Source organism: Triturus cristatus, chromosome 6 (assembly GCF_964204655.1).
Source record: "Triturus cristatus chromosome 6, aTriCri1.1, whole genome shotgun sequence".
NCBI classification, from domain to species: Eukaryota; Metazoa; Chordata; class Amphibia; order Caudata; family Salamandridae; genus Triturus; species Triturus cristatus.
In genome coordinates, this window is record NC_140589.1 from 1594865318 (window position 1) to 1594887791 (window position 22474).

The following is a 22474-nucleotide window of genomic DNA, read 5'->3' on the forward strand; positions in this document are numbered from 1 at the left end:
GTTGTCGGTGATAAACGCTTGGTCCAGGTTCTGGTCTGATATAACGTTCCTCATTTCTACAGAGACCTAGTGTTAATGTGAACACAGAAGAGGCTGAGGTCTATCGATTCAGGATAGGGGCAGAAATATATGAAGAGTGAGACCAAATGGGAAGTAAAGCAGTAGCGCCTGGAACTGGGGCAAGAGAAGCTGAACACAAGAGTAGATGTGATAAGGAAGGCTAGGGCACAGACAAAGACCCTGGAAGATGCTTGTAGTTGAGTAACTTTACAGGAATAGAAAGACTGTCAAGGTGAGCCTCTCTAACCAAGGAGGCTAGAGAGTTATGTAAAGAAAGGATAAGATTGCAACTTACTTACTGCCAGAAACTAGCATTATGGCAACACCTGTGACCAGACAAGGCGCACACAGGCTTTGCTTTTGGCACGCCCGCAGCACATTTGGGCTGCAGTCATCATTAAATTACCCAGGGACTTACCTGCATATCGCGGAAGCACCAAAAGCAAGATCACGCCTTTCCAAAATGGAAAAACAACAGTTGATGGACAGAATGCATAACAATGTCATACATTCACCCCAGTACAGAGATCTGGGCCTAAATCCATCGTTTTTTTGCTCACCATGCCGTTCCAGTTTGAACCCAGCCATACGCAAATCAGTCTTGACCCTGTGCCTCATGGGAACAGTCCAGCCCGAACTGCCAAGCCTGGTCCTCCCTGGACTGGAAACAAGCATCCTAGGACCGGTTTCGGGGTTTCACCCCTCTTCAGCCAGGTTAGCTTGATTCCAGTGGCATGGAGAGCACGGGACTCACGTCTGAGCATACCCGTCCCACTCGGGGTGACAAATGCAAAAACAACAGTTGATGGACAGAATGCAGAACAATGTCATACATTCACCCCAGTACAGAGATCTGGGCCTAAATCCATCATTTTTTGCTCACCATGCCGTTCCAGTTTGAACCCAGCCATATGCAAATCAGTCTTGACCCTGTGCCTCATGGGAACGGTCCAGCCGGAACTGCCAAACCAGTCCTCCATGGACTGGAAACAAAATGGAGGTCTGGCGAGGGACCACACAGTCCAGGAAAGATGGTGTCAGTGGAGTAAAGCTCTCTCTGCAAGATACAGACTGGATGGTGTAAAGTGCAGGTGTATGCAAGCTAAGGAACAATTTAAAGCAGTTGCTAGTGGAGTTTGAAACACCTTAGTTACCACAGTTAAATCACTCTAAAATACACAGAGTCCTCAATGAGATGGACAAAAGTATGGCTCATATATGCTATGAAGCGACTCTCAGCACTGATCTGCGGCAGAATGATTATTTTTGATAAAATGTGGCTCGCCTTTAAAACATATGTGAAAATGAGTGATTGAGAGCAGGTGGGTCCCCTTCTAATTTCAAACATTTATTAAGAAAAGCAGACTCGGAGGCATTGCCCTCCTCAAAAGAGAGTGATAATGGTAATACCTACCCCCCCCCATTATGCCTATAATTAATGAGGCTTTTAAATGTACATATATTAGTAGTCAACACTGTGTTCCTTTCCATTTGAAAACCTAATTTAATTTGAAAATTCTGTTGTATTAATGCACAATTAATTGAAGTTAGACACAAGCAACTGAGCTTAAAAAGAAGGTGGGTATGCTGTCACTAAGTTTTCTGGGTACTTCCCTATTCCATCATAAACAGAAGTGCAAATGTTAGTAAGTTAATATTCATGCGTCAGAATGAGAGAGGATCTAAAAATCTGTGATCCAGTTCTAAGATCCAGGTAGGATACAAATTAATTCAGTATAAACACCCATGGTAGAGTTTAACAATTAACTTTAGTTCTCCATTTTAGGAATAACTCTCTCTTGGACATTCATAAACAGAACAGAGCAAAAATCGTAACTCAACCTTGGAAGAAATGGCCTAGGGGTAAAGAAGGAAGCATAAAACAAAAAGGCTGTGCAGGGATGCCTACGCCACTAGGGTATCTGTATCTGAGTCACACATTCTATAAAGTAATTCTTAGCAAAAGTATGCACGGAACATCAAGTGAAATCCTGTGTGGTATAGTGGCTGCCTTCCCTCTAGTAGCGAGATGCCTGGGTTCACCTGGCAAAGATCTTTTATCATCTGATAGTAGGTTATGGTGCAAGTGACCATCCATAAATCTATGGATTGCCTAAGGAAACAATTTCTCTCATAATGCTTTCTAGTAGTGAAGTTCTGGCACAAGCCAAGAACTCTAAGCTTTCTGCGGAGAGGACTATGTGGAAAATCCAACTCCTCAGAAATCATGCACTCAATTTTTACAAGGCGAGGAAGGCGTACTGCCCTCCCCCTCTCTCTAGTGATAGGTGATCTTGGGGGTGGCAAATGTGTTGGGACTGAATTGGAGCAGCTCTGAGAATCAGACTAAATGAGGCCACGCTACATCCATCAAGATAAATGAGCATAAAAGGCTATCTTGAATCTCTGGAAACCTCTCAGTATCAGAGTAATCGGGAGGACACATGTAGAAACAACCTAATTCCATACAGAATATGACAAAACCCAAAAGAGAAGGCCATATCCAGGAAGCAAACATATCACACCTTCTGGTTACATCATTTTCAGGGATGTTGACGCAAGAGGACTAAGGTTAAGAACTTCCCCGAGAATATTTAACTAATGAAATGACTGGTAATTCCTGTGTAATGCAATGCAAGTTGGAGACCAGCAGGAACATACAATGCTGCAATGCCCATTCCCCAAGATCATTTTTTTAAAAAAAACATAGATGGGAATGTTTTTGGACACTGACAAGGGCAACTGTATTCTTTGTGTTGATCATCAGCACCATTGATCTCAAAGTCAGCAGCCCACCACTCAAAGCTCAGATCCAGTGATGACTTCGAAAGATCATCCAGGAAGTAAACCCAGTGGTGAACCAGACAGAGTTGCAGGGAAACATGTTGAGGTTGGTATAGTGTACAACCTCTATGCAGACTTTGTTGTCCCTGAAGCCTCTGGAACCAACAGCTGCGCCAGTCCCAGTGGATGACAACCGATTCACTGCTTGGGAGACTTTTGTCACCCTATCTAGAGGAGTTAAGAACTCTGCAAGACTGGAGTGAAGAATCATCCTTATGAACTAAATCAATCAAAGAGGCTTTTGGGTTATTCGCAGAGAGCCCAAGTATTAATAAAGGCACTCGTATCATAGCCCTTACTCTATATTATCTTTTAAAGCTGTCTGATGACACCTGTACAGACCTACATGTCTTCTGCTATTGCAGAATGTGCATCACTAGGGCCATGGTCTGTGAGAAAAGTTCAAGGGGCAGTATTGAGACTGAAAAGCAGTTTGTATGCCTTGGTAAAGCTAGTTTGTCAAGGTGAACCAGAATAACTTTCTGTTATCCTCTCCCAGATAAGTAAATAGAAAACAGATTATAAAGAACCACTGAGTATAGCTATTTATTGGTTTTTACTGATGCCATTACTGAGCTTATGTAAGCATCTTTGTCATAGTAGACTTGATTAAGGCAATACACTTTATGCCGGAATCTTCAAACAGCTCCGGCACAGACTCCAGACCCATACTCACCTGCCCACTTAGCACATGCATCTCACCACACCTCAGAGAGCTTCACTGGCGCCCCATAGGCAGGTAAGCGAAGCACCTAGCATGTGCATAAAAAGTACCACACAGCAGTGCACTAGTCTATCTAAAGAACTGCATACACTTTCAGCAGCCAACAAGATACCTATGACCAACCACACTCTCACTCGCACACACACCACAAAACCATAACTCGAGGTTCCTAATTTTCTTACATCGCACCTAAAATCCGGAAGAACCTCCCTCAACACATCAGAGCCTCCTCCTTTATTCTTGAATTATGCAACAAGCGGAACACCTGGCTCCTAACTCTGCAGGACCTAGTCCCTACACACCTGCTCAAGTACCTGGATACCCTCATGGGTAATTGCAAGGCGGCACACATCCACATAACATAAAATCTTGATCTCTTTGTCCATACAGGGAACTAGTGGGAATAATATCCTGGCTCCATTGTGGAGCAATTACTGCCTTTAAAAGGGAAAGTCTGTCTGTCCAGTGCCCAAGGTCTTGAGTTAATCAATGATGCAATGGCAGAAAGAGGCCACAATTCTCTTTCATCACTGTTAGCACTCATGAAGCTGTGGTTATGAGTCCAGCAGTAAATGTGAAGTCTTGCCACTATGGAGCAGAGTGGGCCTCATCAGGTAGTGCAGAAGAGGACCAGTGATCCGAAGGAACAAATTTGAATTCTTTTGAGCCTGGGACAGAAGTCATATTCTTAAAATATGCCTCCTATTTCACGGTCTGTTCCCTGATGAAGGTAAAGCCCCAGCTGGATTAGTAGAGTGATAGAATTGGGGGTCTCTAGTTGGCAGTAGCCTGCACGTTGTCCAAGTAGGGACCCTTTCTTCTAGTCAGGCTAAACGAGTTACATCCTCTAGATAATCCATGCTCACCACCTTGGTAGCTTCGCACGAGCAGACAGGCTTATCCCAATGTGAAAAGTATTTGTACCCAAACACACAGTAACACAGTGAAAACACAACAAATGACACCACACCAGTTTAGAAAAATAAAGTACTTATCTAAACCAAGCAAGACCAAAACAAAAAAAAATCAAACGTACATGTATATCAGAATATCACTTTTAAAAGGTTTCAAGCAATTCTGTCCACAGAAATCTATTGATCCTTGATTTTACACAATGTACCTTTAGATGAGGAGTCAAAATTCACAAGGCCAAACAGCCGCAGAGAAGGGAAGAGTCTAAACACACAGCTATGCGTCGGTTCAAGAGTCGTCTGGGAGGCCATGTAGATCTGCTGCATGCAGGAGAAGTGTTGCATCGAATCCGGACTGTAAGGGGAAGTGATGCGTCGATTCTAAGACAATTACGGTCTACGGGTGATGCCTTGGTAAATTTGCCACACAGGTGAGCTGGAGGTTGACGCAGTGGCAGCAAAACAGACACTGCGTTGATTTCCTTCAGCCACGGTGCCACAATGCGTTAATTCTTTCATTCACACAGTAGGGCTGGTGTCGGTTCAGTAATCCCAGAATTTGAAGGTCGGTGCACTGGACTCGGCGTGCAGCGGATTTTTCAGCTGCTGACAGGTGCTGCATTGATTCTTTGATAGCACAGCGGCGGTGCATGGAAATTCTTTCCGCACAGTGGCGCTGTGTCGGAAAACCAGGAGCTGGAAGAGAGATACGTTCATTTTCAGGTTTCTTTAGTTCTTTGCAGCAGAAACAACCTCCAAGGGACCAGAACTTGAGTTGGCACCACCTGGCAGGTCAGAACTCCCAGCAATGAAGTTCAAGGACGCTTCAGGTGACGTCTTTGCGTCTCTGAGACTTCAGAACAGGAGGCAATCTCTACATCAAGCTCTTGGAGATCTTTTTCAAGCAGGATACCACAGCAGGGAAAGCGTTCAGTCCTTCCCTCTGCCCACAGACAGAAGCAGCAACTGCAGGCCAATCCAACAAAGCAACACACAGCATAGGGGCAGTACTCCTCTTGGCAGCTCTTCTTGGCACGGTAGTCTTAGTTCCAGAAGTGATCTAAAGTTCTGGGGTTTAGGTCCAATACTTATACCCCATTTTCTCTTTGTAGTCTTTGCTTCCAAAATCTCTGAGCTCAGTAAAAACAGTTCTGTCCTCCCTGGTCCAGCTGCACTACAGGAGGTGGGGACAGCATTGTGCAGGGCAGACACAGACTATTCAGGTGCTACAGTTCTTCTAAGTACCTCGCATCAGGCGTTAGACTAACGCCTTTAAGTGTGGTGCTCTGCATCACAGCACTGAAATGCATTGTCACGCATATGCATAGTATCTCAGCAGCCTCACTGAAGCAATGCCTAACTATATCATGGAGAGAGTGGCAGCTGGCGGCGTGCCGCCCAAGACTGCACGTGCTGTTCCCGGTGAAGGCATAGTCTTTCAGCTGAGTTAAGGTTGCTGGCAGGCTCACTGCACTGGGCAACAATGTTTAATTGGGAACATTTTCCGTGGCGCGGCTCTCACTGCCGGACGTCACGGTAGTGCCCAGTGTGATCATACATCCATTAGTCTGGCGTCGTCAGGGACATCATGTCCTGCTACCGAAGGCAGGGAGGTTGTTTTGGGAGGAAGGGTTCAGACTGGCTACTGGTTTGTACGCACAGTCGCAATCATGGTACTCGCAGCACTGCCTGTTCCACGCACCTGGCAGGGCCGGCGTCGTGTGCTGTCAAAAATCTTGTGAGCCCACGGTGAATTCAACTATTCATTACCAAGCTCACGTCATGGAGTCGGTGACCTGCGGTTGCCGCGGCAGCTCAAGACAGTCTGCCACCAGACAGCAACAGACTCAGAGAACAAACCTGGACTAAGGAGGCGTGCGGCAAACAGCTCGTAAGTACCAGCCACCCGAGTTTTGATTAACACCATGTGGCTGCAGTGCTGATAAAACTTTAAAACAGTTTCAGTTACAGTTCTTCCCAGTATAGGAGCTCTAGTTTCCATGTTTTGGCAACACTTGCCTCTGATATTCTTTGTTATCTGTTTTTGCACTTTTATACAGTGCGAACCTGAACCGAAGAAGCGCTTTAAAGTAGCACCAGTCACAGGGCATGAGCCACAGTTTTTAGGTCTAGCCAGATTGGGTGATTTAGCCAGAATAAGGGAATGTTTTGCAAGTCCATCCTCATGGCCGTGCGTGCATTCAACCACAGACTGGGTCATTGCAAGGCCTGAAGATTCGGAAAGCTTAAGGGGCTTTGCTCTGGGCTTAGTAGAGTTGCGACGCTGCTCAGCTATAGGTAAACAAAAAGATGAAATATATAAATAAGATGGTTTTGGAGGAGCAGAACTGAAGTGTTTTTACCAATGTGTTTGTTATTTTGTTACAAACAACGTCTAAAGTCGGTTATTTGCATGCTCTATGAGGCTTCAATCAGCCATAGTTTATGTTGCACATCCCTTGCCACGCATTTGAGGTGAGTAAAATATGCACAGATGATAACAGACCCTACTCAGGCCAGAGACCCACGATTTTGGAAGCAAAAAATGGCTTTATTGTAGCTGTGTCCCGCCTAAAATGCCTCTGCTTCAATATCGGAATGCTGGCTCACAGGTATGTGTGTACACATTTAGAGATAATCCTGTGTGTGTAATGTGGTAACCTGGGATGTCATTTGTGCAGGCCCCATTCACAAGGTTCAGGTTTCGTGGTAATCTCACATGTGCAGTGAAGGCAAGAGTAGGAGTGCACATTCATCGATAAACTCAGGTGTGTAGAGGTCGATGCACAGATTTTTGTCTGTGAGTATATATAAATTAGAGAATGTAAATTCAGTGGGTTGCAGGTGAATGAGCACAGATTATGAGTGCAGACATTCAGTCCGCTGCTGCAAGTACCATATGAGTAGCGTTGACCGGCAGTGACTCCTCTACGAGTACACTTTAGTTTCTACCTTATAATACTTCGCCCCCTCGCCAGCCAACAGTGAAATGCCACTCCCTGTGTGCCGCCAGTTTGCTTCCTGTCCTCATGATGACCATTGAGAGAGCAGACAAGATATTACAACCATCTCTGCTGAGGCAGGATCTCAAAATATCGGACTTCCTCCGGTGCCGTGCTGAAAGAAAGCAATCTTTTCAGTGTTTAAAAAAAATAGTCACTCATGAACTCCAAAGGAGAAGGGAGGGGTGTAATTTCTGATATTTATGTTTCCCTCATCTTCTTTGCTTGATTTTGCTCGCAAGAAAGTGCCACTCAGTCGCTGAAATGTCACTCATAAATACAGTGAAATTATGAAAATGTCACACAAAGCAATCTGAAACCTCTGCAGCTATGGTGTTAGTGACACCTCCTTCCACCATTCTAAATGCAATAATAAGGTCTGTTTTCTTCCCCCCACTCTCTTCCCCACCTTTACTGTTCGGAACAACAATTATAGGTTCAAATGAACAGTTACTCTTGGGACTAACTAATCCATCTCTCCTCACCGCAAGACCCTGTGAATACTAGGGTCTTCCTCACTTCTTAGGTCCTGAAGAAAGCCCGTTTGACCCTCCGGGGCATAAGAAGGGCTGAAACATTTCGACCTTTTTTATGGACACTTTTTTAGAATGCACAGGGTCCTAATTCACCCTTGTGTGCACATCGAAGACTTACTAACTCCTCCTACATCCAGTGCAATTAAAGATTTTTTACTGGCTCCGTGGGATTTTTAAATATATCTTTTTCACCATATATCACATCACTAGAATTCACTCTCTTTTTTATCTACGATCACTACCAATACAACCAGTGGTACGTTCTCCAGGTGGAGAAAGCATTACAGCAAACCCGATTATGATGCTGTCACGTTACAAATAAACGAAGCGGAGAATGAAAATATACCGCTAACATCGATCTCTGTATAACGTGATTGATGGTTTTTTAACAGTACCTTATACTGCCTTTGCACACTGATCAGCAGTGGCAAAGTGCCCAAAGCATACAAGCAGTTTTAAAGAACGGTCCCTAACAAAACACATTTGTGAAAATTCATATATAATGAGATGCAATGATGTCTACATTTTTGGCTGTCAACAGGACACCATCTTTTATTTGGCTGGTCTAGTTTGTCGAAACGAACCATAGAATTCCACAATTCACGCAGGACATTCCAGTGGCTGTAATAATTTGCGGTTCGCTGAACTCCCTCTTCTCCACAGGACTAAGCGGTTTGTAATTATTCACAATTCACCTTTACGCCAATCACACTTACTCTTCCCAATTCTAAAGGAATTATTTTCACCTCCACAGCGCTCCCAATTCAATTCTCAGGTCAACCTGGACCTAGCATTCCTCCCCGATTTGAGCCCGAGGTAATTCCTCATCACTGCAAACGTCTTTACCACCGCTATTTCGCATTAATGCATGGATTCCAGTTGAATTCCTAGTATAGATCACCCCCTCGAACTGCTGCATGCTCAGATGGTTGAAACTTTAATAAACACAGTCCTTATCAAATAACTGAAGCATGCCTCACTATTCACGTGTAATAACTTCGTTGAGGAGTTTCTATTCTCCCAATTTTAATCCCCCACTTTTTCCTTTCTTTTCTCCTTTTCGTCTCTCTTTTCCTCCCTCCTTTCAGAATCTCGTTCAACAGGCAATTGCCTCAGGCACCTATTTGTTTTGTCCTGAAGATGATCCCAGCATTAAGTTAAAGGGATCAAAACGTTGTCAACTTTTTGCACTCGGACATAACTGTATATTTTGTAGTAACATGTGCTAAGGTGCTCTATTATATTCTCTGTTCACCTAGTAACTAGTTTTTGTCGGCTACGCCTTCCTGTATTGCCTGAGCTTTTTCCAATCTAAAGATATATATGTCCCCACTTGTATGTTTTCTTTTACTTTTCATTAAAAGATGTCGTCGAGTTGGACAGCCAAAAATATAGACATCATTGTATCACCTTGTCCTGCCCAGCACTATCCTATCTGGACGTAATTACTAACACACTCCTCATGCAACATCGGTCCCGGCAAGGTGATTTCTGGGAGTTGCAGTGTTTACAACACTGCTACTGATGGGCAGACATGTGATCATAGACTGTATGCGCTCCCGGCAATGGGGTGTGCAGGACTCTACAAAAGCGCAGGTGAGTCAGCACCGTGAATAAACAGAGGCATCCGAAGAAGGCTGTTGTAAGCCGAAATGCATTATGCCAGTATGCTGTTTAAATAAAGCGCTTCAGAGGCAATTCCCCGTGTGGCCTCTTCCTTTCGGTATTGGAGGGGTTGTTTGGATGTTTTCGCGCCGGCCAGAGGCGTGTCAAGAGGCCCCGTCCCGCAAGTTGGCTGAGGGATTACTGGTGTCTGCTGTTGCAGTTTCTTTTGTTCCCGAGGTATTGGATTCAACTCAGCCCGCCTCTACGAGTGAGATATGCAGGTGCTGCTGTGAAATGCAGCTCGTAACTTTGCGAGCAACAGGTCACATTGCTTTCCTGTTCACAGCCTGGCGGATACTCATCTCAACAAGGCTGGAACGTATACGGGGGCCGAAGGAAGCTCTTTTTGATATTTCATCATTCAGGACTTTCCAAACCGGCCACTTTGCGCTTTGTCCTGCCCAGCACTATCCTATCTGGACGTAATTACCAACACACTCCTCATGCAACATCGGTCCCGGCAAGGTGATTTCTGGGAGTTGCAGTGTTTACAACACTGCTACTGATGGGCAGACATGTGATCATAGACTGTATGCGCTCCCGGCAATGGGGTGTGCAGGACTCTACAAAAGCGCAGGTGAGTCAGCACCGTGAATAAACAGAGGCATCCGAAGAAGGCTGTTGTAAGCCGAAATGCATTATGCCAGTATGCTGTTTAAATAAAGCGCTTCAGAGGCAATTCCCCGTGTGGCCTCTTCCTTTCGGTATTGGAGGGGTTGTTTGGATGTTTTCGCGCCGGCCAGAGGCGTGTCAAGAGGCCCCGTCCCGCAAGTTGGCTGAGGGATTACTGGTGTCTGCTGTTGCAGTTTCTTTTGTTCCCGAGGTATTGGATTCAACTCAGCCCGCCTCTACGAGTGAGATATGCAGGTGCTGCTGTGAAATGCAGCTCGTAACTTTGCGAGCAACAGGTCACATTGCTTTCCTGTTCACAGCCTGGCGGATACTCATCTCAACAAGGCTGGAACGTATACGGGGGCCGAAGGAAGCTCTTTTTGATATTTCATCATTCAGGACTTTCCAAACCGGCCACTTTGCGCTTTGTCCTGCCCAGCACTATCCTATCTGGACGTAATTACCAACACACTCCTCATGCAACATCGGTCCCGGCAAGGTGATTTCTGGGAGTTGCAGTGTTTACAACACTGCTACTGATGGGCAGACATGTGATCATGGACTGTATGCGCTCCCGGCAATGGGGGGATGCAGGACTCTACAAAAGCGCAGGTGAGTCAGCACCGTGAATAAACAGAGGCATCCGAAGAAGGCTGTTGTAAGCCGAAATGCATTATGCCAGTATGCTGTTTAAATAAAGCGCTTCCGAGGCAATTCCCCGTGTGGCCTCTTCCTTTCGGTATCGGAGGGGTTGTTTGGATCATTGTATCTCTATACATATGAATTTTTTGCAAATTCTTTGTTAGGGACCGTTGTTCCTTAAAACAGTTTGTACCCAAGGTCCCTGGCCATTAATTGGGTTCCCTGGTTTCTGTAAAACAAGCCAGCAAAAACGAAATCCAGCACAGTTAAAAAATGCAGGAGGTAAAGGCAAAATGGCAGGGGAAACCACACCAAGGATGCCAAGTCTAACAGGGCTCCCCTTCAGCTGAAAAGTAGGGTGAACTACCCACCCTCCTGGGAGTTCTCTTCACTAAGGCAGAAGAATCTGGACAGACCATCAGCATTGGCATGCTCTTTACCAGGGGGGTGTTCCACCATAAAGCCTATCCCCTGTAGGGAACTGGCCCATCTCAACAGTTTTGGGCTTTCACCCCTCATTTGTATAAACCATCTGAGGGGCCTGTGGTCATCATAACCTGGAAGTGAGTCTCAAATAAGAAGGGTCTTGGCTTCTTCAGTGCCCAGACCACAGCAAAAGCATCTTGCTTAATTGCATTCTACCTCTGTTCCCTGGGAAGTAGCCTCCTACTAATGAAAACTACAGGTTGGGCCAGGCCCTCATTGTTCAGTTGGGAGAGAACTGCACCCACACCATGCTCTGAAGCATCCGTCTGCACAACAAATTCTTGGGAGAAAATGGGTGCCTTGAGCATGGGTGTCATGCACATTGCAGATATAAGGGCACCAAAAACGGTCTGACAGGCATCAGTCCATATTACTTTCCTTGGGTACTTCCTGGAAGTAACCTCAGTCAAGGGGGCAACAATAGTGCCATATCCTTTGATATACTTCCTGTAATAGCCGTTGAGACCTAAGAAGGCTCTCACCTCAGTCTGGCTCTTTGGGGGCACCCACGCCAGATAGGTGTCTATCTTAAGGTGTAGGGGCGCCATCAGGCCGCTTAGTCCCTGGTGCCCTAAGTACACTACAGACCCCTGCCCTATCCGGCAACTACTGGCCTTGATAGTGAGGCCCGCCTTCAACACTTCACGGATGTAATGCAAGTGCTCCTCCCAGCTTGAGCTGAACACTGCAATATCCTCCAGGTAGGTGGTGCTGAATTCCTCCAGCTCAGACAACACCTGGTTGACCAGTCTCCGAAAGGTGGCAGGAATGTTCTTCAACCCAAAGGGCATGACCAGGAACTGGTGGTGCTCCTCTGGCATTGAGAATGCAGACCTCTCTTTGGCCCCATAAGTTAAAACAATCTGCCAGTACCCAGACGTTAAAACAAACGTACTGAGGAACTTGGCTGCTCTCAAACGATCTAGGAGCTCATCTGCTCTGGGGATGGGGTGCGCTTCAGTCCCGGTGATGGCCGTGAGCCTATGGTAGTCCACATAGAACCGAAGTTCATGTGAGGCAGCAGCAGCTTTTGGAACCAAGACCAATGGGCTGGCCCAAGGACTGCGGGATGACTTGATCACTACTAATGCCAACATCTTAGAAACTTCTTTATGCTGGCTTTGACACGGTCAGTCAACCTGTAAATGTTGTGTTTCAGAGGAAGGCTGCCCCCTGTCCACGTCATGGACGAACCAATGGGTGACGCTGGGGTCAGGGAGGACAGTATGGCAAACTGTCCCATCACCTGGCGACAGTTCCTCTGCTGCTCTGGGGCCAGGGTTGTGGAAGAGATTCACTCCATCCACTGACCCATCTTTCTCCTTGATAGTCAGGAGGTCAAGAAGAGGCTCACTCTCCTCTTCCATCATCTGTCGCCAAGAGCACGTTCACTTCAGACCTCTCAAAGTGAGGCTGGAGGCACTCCGCATGCAGGACCTGCAAAGGGTTCTTTGTAGTCTGCAAGTTTACCAGGTAGGTGACTTTACTCTTGCGCCCCACCACCTCAAAAGGCCCAGACCACTTGTCTTGGAGAGCACAAGTGTCTACTGTGGCCATGACCCACACTTTTTAGCCAGGTTGACACTCTACCAGAGTGGCATTCTGGTCATAACAGCATTTCATCTCCTCCTGGCTGGCTTCTAGGTTCTCTTGAGTGAGCTTCATGAAGCGCGCAGTCTGGTCTTGAAGGCCAGCATGCAGCTAAATACATCCTGGGGAGGTTTTCCTGGGAGCTTTCTCCCAGCCTTATTTCACCAGACTGAGAGGACATGTTACAGGATGCCCATACAGCAATTCAAAGGGACTGAGCCCTAAGGATTTCTGCTCTTCCTCTTTGTAAGCAAACATTAGGAATGGCAAGAGCACATCTCACTTATCCCTCAAGGGGTCTCCAAGACCCTTGATCATGCCTTTCAGGATTCGGCTGCATCGCTTGACCAACCCATTCCCTTGGGGATGGTAAGGAGTGGTGAACTTTTGGTTACACAACACTCCTCCAATAGAGACATCAGATACTTATATATCAAGTGTGTGCCCAGTCAGATACCACTTCTCTGGGGAAACCCATCAGTGAAAGATCCCCCATCAATGCACGATTCCCCACAGGGGCTGTGATTGTCCTGAGAGGAACATCCTCTGGGTACCGCGTGGCATGGTTCACCAAGACCAGGATGTACCTGTTGCCTAAGGCTGTCTTGGGGTCCAGGGGCACCACATTATTAATTCCGACCCGCTCAAAAGGGGTGCTCACCACTGGAAAAGGTTGGAGAGGAGCCTTCACCTTCCACCCACCTTTACCACTTGCCTGGCAAGTTTGCAATACCTACAGTGTGCATCAGATTGCCTTTGCATTGGGGGCCAAAAGAAGTGGGTGACAATATTGTAAAAGGTCTTGTCGTGCCCCAAATGTCCTGCCAAAGGCACATCATGAGCCAAACCCAGTGGGAAGGCTCTATAGTGCTGGGGTACCACCAGCACACGAGCTGGCCCAGGCTCAGCAACCTAAGGCTCACTATGCAGGAGACCATTCTCCCAGTAGATCCAATGTGATCCAGACTGATCACCAGAACCTAGTTTGCAGCCTACTTCCACAAACCAAATAGAGTAGGGCACTCCATCTGCTTGTGGCAGAATTCCTCCCAGATAGAACCACCCTCCTGCTGCCAAGGGGTCAGCTCAGGTAGGTCTCCCAGTTCGGCCACTTGTTCCCCTGTGGGTTCCGGGGCCTACCCCTCAAGGTCTGCCTCCTCCCAGACCGTGGGATCTTTTGGGGTGGGTTTCCCACGCCCCACCCCTCCTCTTTCTGGCAGACACCTGGGCTACTCTTTCAGGCTCCAGGTCCTCTTGCTCACCCCTACTGTCTGCCATTGACCACCACCCTGATGTGTACTGGGGACAGGCTGTGAGGCATACAGAGAAGAGCAGAGAGATGTCCACTTTATAAAAAGTGGCATTTCTAAAACAGAAATATTAAATCCAACTTTACCAGTAATTCCCATTCCAAATATATAAAACATGATGCAACTATTCTTTTCTGATCAGGAATTACAGCTTTAAAGTGTTTAAAGGAATTCCCAATGCTAGTCTAAGAATGGAGTACACCTCACAGTACTGGGAAACGAATTGGGAAATGCAAATCTTAACAGTACATGTCCTACTTTTTAGTTACACAGCATCCTGCCCTTAGGGCTATCTAGGGCCTACCTTAGAGGTGACCTTATGTGTAATAAAAAGACACTTTCAGTCTTGGCACGCGTTTTTAAATGTCAAGTTGAAGTGGCATTAAACTGCACACAGAGGCCTTGTAATGGCAGTCCTGCGACAGGTTTGAAGGGCTACACAACCAGTGCTGCAGGCCCACTTATAGCATTTAGATTACAGTCCTCGGTATATGGTATATCATTTTACAAGTGACTTGCAAGTTAACTAACTACATCATTTGTGTATAGACCAATGTCACCACATTTACGGGAGAAGCACATGCACTTTAGCACTGGTCAACAGTGGTAAAGTGCTCAGAGTCCTAAGGCCAATAGAAAAAATGTCAGAAAAAGAGGAGGAGGAAGGCAATAGGTTTGGGGTGACCTTTCAGAGAGGGCCATTTTGCAACAGGAAGATGGTCCAAAAATCGAATTTAGCTCTTCAGTCACTGAAGCCTGCACCTAGACCCTGTGATACCGAAATCACTCCTTCTTCCACTACAGACACAAACTGAATATCTAACACTGGGGATTCAATTTGTGACATCTGAAACTAACCCATCCAGTAGGAATAATCTGCACTTCTCCTGGTTGATCTGCAGTCCCAATATCATCTCAAACTATTCCAATTCGAATAAAAGCATTGGTTCAGACACCTCTGGGTGCTTAAGAAAAATCAGTGCACCTTTTGCATAAAACAAAATGATGTGGTTTGTAGCACCTGTCATTATTCCCCCAGTCTTGCAAAAAACTCTAATGCAATGCAAATAACAAAAGTAGGAGAGTGCGACCTTGCCTCGTTCACCTCACGCATTCTCAGCTAATCAATTCACCTATGTTGTTTCCACTTTCAAAGTCAGTCAAAAGTAAAATACTTTTACCCATTCCAGAAACTTGACACAAATCTGGCTAGACATTCTTGAAATATTCTCTTGTGGTCTTAGCAGATGCACTACCTACTTGGGTTGACTCACCATCAAGAATAGCTATGACCAAAGCATGGTTTTTAGACTTCATTCTTACCTGTGGGATGAAAAATGGGCGGATCTCACATTGGACTCTTACATTCCTCTGTCTCTGAAAAAACACTTGCTTTTCCTTTTAAGGATGATGATTACAAACTGCGCGAAGTAGTGTTTTTCAGACAAAAACAGAATTTTTATTAGGAAGCTTACTGGAGTTTGTGATGATTTGACAGCTTTCGTAGGTTAAAAGTAGATTAAATGACGTAATTGTACTCTGTAAAGGTGTGTGTGGAGCTCTGGCCAAGCAATCTTGGTACACTGCATAAGCCCCCGCCTAGAATTTTCACTTTTTGGCTACTCATTAGTTTGTACATTCATGTTCTACTATTTGTTATAGCACAAGCCTAAATGGAATCTCATTAACTGCGTTTATGTTACGTACCACAAGACCGATACCACTCCAACCTGTTCAATTCTGTTTTGTGCAGCCTGTTTTATTATTGCAAATGTTTTTATTAACTACCAATGCAATATCTTATGTGCTTACTGATTGGCTTTTTTCAACTATTTGTTCCAGAAGGGTAAAACGTAACAGTCAAAATAAACCTTCATAAATGCATTCTTACCAGATGCTGTTTGCAGCGTGACTCCAGCTGGTACATGGATGGGATAACTGATTCCAGGAGGAAGAGTAAAAGCTGTACTCGACCTTGAAGGTCTCTACAAACAGTTGGAAAAGAAAAGAATGTGTTTTTATTTTCAGCACATAATTTTGCCTCGGCTACTTAGAGCAGTAACACACATTCAATCAACTCTTAAGTGCTGACTGCTAAATTACTCTAGAATAAACCTGCAAGCTACAGCTGGACAATGTAACAAAAAATGACTACAGTGCTTTTTCATGGTTTGAATTTGGCACTCATTTTTGATTCAGAGAAATCATGTTGGGAAACCTGTAAGTACCAAACAATAGCATTAATATTCACCCGAGTTATATAAGCTACGATTTTGACGTAGTTCTACAAGGTTTGCTTTCCCACCCACAGGTGACCTAGGTAAACTTAGTTCAATGCGCCAGCGCTGAATGTGAAAGATAGGTAATTGTAGTCTTGCAGATCTCAACTAAATACACAGGAAGTTAAATCATTGCTTTTGGGTTATGAACAATCCCCGAAAAGGGACCAGGGGCCTTGTGGCAACAATAAGCCTATTTCACTTTTCACAGTATCACACACATAGCACTAAGAAGAGCAGACGCTTTTAACTAAAAGTCTTTATTAGAACAGAGTGAACCTGTTACTTAGTACATCTACAATCACACAGGAAATCAGAAAAACACCAAGGAAGCACATTTCAAACAAGAAGAATAAAAGGAACTTTTCTAAAATGATTAAACTGTCATCTAAAAGCCTAACACTCTAACCCTACTTCTATGCGCTACCCTAGGAAAGTATTTAGGTTGTATGACGTTACAATGCATGCCATTACAACGCATGCCGTTACAACACATACCTTTACCCCAACTTGCTGTCGGGGGCGCGCTGGAAGTTGAAATAGTATAATTTACTATTCCGACTCCAGTGAGTGTAACAGTAGGGAACGTGTTGGAGTTAACTCCAACACCTTCAACCCCCTGCAACAAGCCTTTCGCGTTGTAACAACATGTGTTGTAATGGCATGCGTTGTAACGCTTCCATTGTAAAGGCTGTTTCCTGCATGTAGAAGAGCTACATGAGGACTAAAGTTTCATGAGAAGAAGTTGCATACTGCATACCTTATTGACAGCTGAGGCTGTTATCAAAAGAGCCATGGAGGAAGTGAACTCTGCGAAAGACAAACATACGCTGAGGTAGCAGCTCTCCTCAGATACACTGTTTCTTATCAGCTTCTCTAAATGCCGGCAATAACCAAGATAGTCTTTGAACCGTACCTTGCAGGCTAATCTGTGATGAAGGACCTCTCTCCCAAGGGGTCAAATTGTGGTCCTTAAATATTAAAACGTTATCAGGGATGAAGACCTTTAACAGTTTTAGGAATGTGGTCTATAAATTACAAGCACCAAAGAAGGGGTCCTACACGTATCTCTAAGAAAATTAGGAGAAGAGTAGACGTCAATTTGAACTACACCTCTTTGATGAATTATCTATGGATATTTCTTGATGGCCTTAACATATTGATCTGGGTCATTATCAGAACGCCTTGACACTTTCTGTACCTTTCTAAGTTAAACGAATAAGGACAGAAGACGACATTTGTGGTATTATTATTTATCACAGATATGACAGAATTTGGAAGGAGTACGATAGAAGATGGATTTGAGAGTCTGACCGGAATGGAGCCAGACTTTAGGGACATTACGTGATCCCCAGCTTGTACGTTCAAATATGGTGTCCCTGTGGCGTAACAAATCAAATGGGGAGATGATTAATGTGTTAATATGTTAACGCATACCGATATTTATGCTCTCCATTAGGAATGCACATCCAACTGTGGGTAACCCTCTGCTTCTACAGAATGAAGATAAAATACAATTCAACAACATTACAACTGCTTTTATTTGAACCGAAGAATGATTACTTTAAGCCCTGCATAGTTTCAAGCAACTAGTGCATATTATCTTATGGAGAAATGTGTATTTGGCGACCAAATTTACCAGCAATGGCATGGAATGGGCCCGATTAGACATTAGCGACAACAACAAAAAACAGTGAAAAAGAAGAGACTTCTTCCCAGTCGATCCAGAATCAGCGTGATGATAATTATTTTTTTAGAGAAAATAATAGTTTATTCTTCTGCTCCTCAGAGGGCATGTCGATCTCCTCTGGTACATAGACAGAAAAGGTGTGGTCATTGTAGAGGGCAGGTAAGGAATACCTATGCTCATAAATCTGCACATTTGATGGTTCAGCACTCATGGGTTCAATGGAGGCAAAAGATGATTATGGAAGCTCAACTTTGGGGGGCTCAAATTCCAACAGTGCATCAAGCCACTCTTCGCGAGGTATCAAAAAATGTCATGGGTGCACTTGCTCTGTCATACATCACTTCATGTTGGGGAGTCAGAAATAGTGTTTGGCATCATTTATGGAGATCATGTAGTAGCTGAATCATGGCCTCTGCAGCGAAATCAATCCATTTGTAATCAATCAATCAATCCATTTGTAAAGCGCACTACTCACCCGTGAGTGTCTAAAGGCACTGGGGGGGGGGAGGGTGGGTGCTACTGCTCGAACAGCCAGGTCTTGAGAAGTCTCCTGAAGGTCAGCAGATCCTGGGTCTGTCGTAGGCAGAGGGGGAGGGTGTTCCAAGTCTTGGCGGCGAGGTGGGAAACAAGCAATAGGTAGTTCCAGTAGTTGTTCTAGTGTTAAAGCCAGGATAATCTTAGTAGGACAATGTATGCACCAGAACCCAGGTCTTACTCGTAAAGTGTCCATTTTCCGTAAGGTTAGCATTCATTTTTCAGTTAGTTCAGATCACCAAGCATGTGCGATGTAACAAGCAAGAATTTCTCAGCATCTTTGTTCAACTGGATACACATGTGCCATGAAGTTGGTTTCCTTGATGGAATAGAAAGAAGACGATGATGATTCCACGGCCGATTAGCAGTAGAATGGACGTGACTCCTTCAGAAATACTGGCGTACAAGGAGTGTTAAAATGATGGAATTATTTAAAACTCTGCTTTGAAACCAGTCACCAAACTAGATCTGATGTTCTTAAAAAGATGCACAGCACCAGTTGTTACAAATAAATATAATATTGTTTGCACAATATCAGCAATGTGTGTGGGGTACTGCATATACAACAGCCACTGTACTTCTGAAGCATTTCTGGCTGTCCGCAGATTATATACCTCGGCCGCAGAAGTCAAAGGGACTTCTTTTTGTAATAAATCCTACAATAGTTTATTTAGGTCATCAAAACACTTGTACTTCATACTAATATGGGGCCAAGAAACACTACTGATTAGATGTTTATGAGGGGAATACAAGGTTCGTCCACAAGACTGTATTGTTTTTGAAACTAGTATCAGGAAAGGTTGGCTGGGTAACAGGTGACACCAAGTAAAATGAGTTAAAAATAAATAACAACCGCTGTTCAGAAATTCATGATGTGTAGGGATTGACATAGTGGGGTTTACATACAAGATACAATCCAACCCCGACATAGAAGCACTGCACATATTGTACAAGGTTAAACAGTTGCACAGAAGGAAGTGTCTCAAAGGATGTTTTCAATTAGCTATACTGAAACATAGGGTTATCCTCCTCTTCATTTAAAGAAATGTGGAAAAAAGGAAGCTTCCATAAATGGAACAACTGTGCATTTTGCATCGCTTCATACCAGCCTACGGGTTTGTACTTCTGACAATTTTGAGAATGAAATTTAATAAAATGTGTGGAAATGACACCATGTATTAAACTAGGTAATAGGTGAAAGGGCCTCATTCATTTGTTCTATGTTTATTAGGGTGTATGTGGAATCCATTCTTGCTAAACTATAAGGTTCATAAATGGCTGTTTTGTTTGGAAGCTGCAAAGGTACAAAAACTGATTGTAGATGTTTATAATGCCCAGATTAAATGTATAATAATTCATAACTGAGCTTGCCCATGTGTAGCATACCCAGGTCTCCTCTCATTAGATCGAAGGCAGAGGACAATAATGATTCAAAGAGTACACTCTCTTGGAAAGTGTATGCATTCCTTTGTCAATAACTTTTAAAAATGCAGATTTTCTGTCTATCTGCCTAATGCATTCTGTACCTTCTTTTTCTGAGTATTTGTTTACATCATTATACATTGCATATATTCCTGTTGCCGGGAAATCGTTTAGTTTGGCTGGGATGTGGCCTCAGGAGTAAATCAGAAAAGTCCATACTTTCTTTAATTAGAGAAAAATGGTCTTTCCCAACCGAAAGACTGGAATGTTCCAGCCATCTTTGGCATTATTTAACTATACTATATGTGATAACTATCACAGGTGTTTGTGCTATAACGTGGGCCAAGCAATTCATTCTCGGTCGAGGAGTATTAGAAAGAAAACAACACACACAAGTATCCGAATCATAGGGCAAACCCTTCCGTAGCAAATTGAGTTAACAGATTAAATTTTGTATCATATCGTTTGTGTTTGATTCATACCTATTCACTTGAGATTGCAAATTATTGAAAATAGTCAAATATACTTTTGTTATAAAGCATTACTTTTACCCCATTCCCTCCTCCCCAGTGCAGAGGGTATTTTCTGGGGTAGCTTGTGCTTAGGGCTCCACAACGTTTTTCACACATGCTATCCACCCCAAATTTGCGTCCTTTTTTTCAAACATCCTGTGGATTCTACAGGTACTCATGGTTTGTGTATTCCCCTTAAGGGAAATGGAAAAATAGGCAAAATTTAGCTACAGTTCGAGGTTTTTGGGATAAAGAGCAAAAAAGTACTCTGGATATTAATGTCTTTTTTTCTCTTAAAAAGGCATTAACAAACGTTGTGCTATGCTAAAGTCACCATCCTGCCAGCTTTCAGGAACATGCAGAGCTAAATTAAAAAAAAAAAAATCTAATGTTTTGAACACAGCTTTTTCAAAGATATAGCCCATTTATTCCTATGTTGTGTGCTCTCAACCTACTTCCAGTTTGTGGTTGAAAGTAGTATGAAACCCATGGGCGATGCAGGAAAGCTTTAGATTTCTGCAATGTAGACAAATGAATATGCTACTTACCAGTATGCATCTGTTCTTGGCATGTAGGGCTGCTGACATTCATATCTGTGCATAGATCGCCGCCTATTGTTGGGTCCGGATGATTGCACATTGTTGTCCTGGAAGAGTCTTTGAAGTATCACGAGATAGGTGGCTCCTCCCCTGGACTACAGTGCGCATGGGCATCCTCTCCATCCTCAGATTGTTTTTCGCCATTGTGGCAGTGATGGAGTAGATACCGTAAGTGATGACCATGCAATACAGTAATTCTGAGTGCTGCAGCCGCTACAGGCGCCGGGGAGGAGGGTGGGCGATATGAATGTCAGCAGCACTACATGCCAAGAACAGATGCATACTGGTAAGTAGCATATTCAGTTCGAGGCATGTGGGCTGCTGAATTCATATCTGTGCATAGATTATATAGCAGTCCCTCCATTAGTGGCGGCTGCCCGTGCCAGCTGCAGCAGTCTGAAAAAGGGTCTTGAGAACAGCCTGTCCTACAGCTGCCTGCTGTTTTGAATGTACATCTACACAGTAGTGTTTTATAAATGTATGTAGAGTGGACCATGTGGCTGCTCTACATATTTCCTCTAAAGGAATATTCCCTAGGAAAGCCATGGACGCCCCTAACTTTCGTGTTGAGTGGGCTTTGGGAGGAATCGTTAATGTGCGTTTAGCTTTTTCATAGCAAATTTGAATACATTTAACGATCCATCTGGCTATCCCTGCTTTGGAAATGGCGTTGCCCTTGTGTTGTGGAGAAAAGGCAACGAACAGTTGTTTTGTTTTCCTAAAATCTTGGGTTCTGTCTATATAGTACACGAGGGCCCTCTTTAAATCTAATGTATGGAGCATTCTCTCCGCGACATTTTCTGGATTTGGAAAGAAAAAAGGCAGTTCAATAGTTTGATTCATGTGGAACTGCGATATCACTTTAGGCATGAAAGTGGGGTTAGTGCGTAGTACAACTCTGTTTGCGTGAACCTGTATGAATGGCTCTTGAATGGTTAGTGCCTGGAGTTCACTAACTCTTCTCAACGAAGTGATTGCCACTAAGAAGGCTACTTTCCAGGTGAGGAATTGAATCTCACATGAATGTAGAGGTTCAAAAGGTGGACCCATCAATCT

At 44.3% G+C, this 22474-nt stretch overlaps 1 protein-coding gene across 1 annotated transcript in view; it reads right to left on the reverse strand.

Annotated features, from left to right (window-relative positions):
• Positions 1 to 22474, reverse strand: part of GTF2A1L (general transcription factor IIA subunit 1 like) — a 693354-nt gene that overhangs the window by 188256 nt on the left and 482624 nt on the right. Inside the window, exon 5 of the mRNA XM_085609369.1 lies at positions 16274 to 16367. Coding sequence (XP_085465495.1) covers positions 16274 to 16367 — 94 coding nt within the window. The remainder of the gene's footprint in view (positions 1 to 16273; positions 16368 to 22474) is intronic.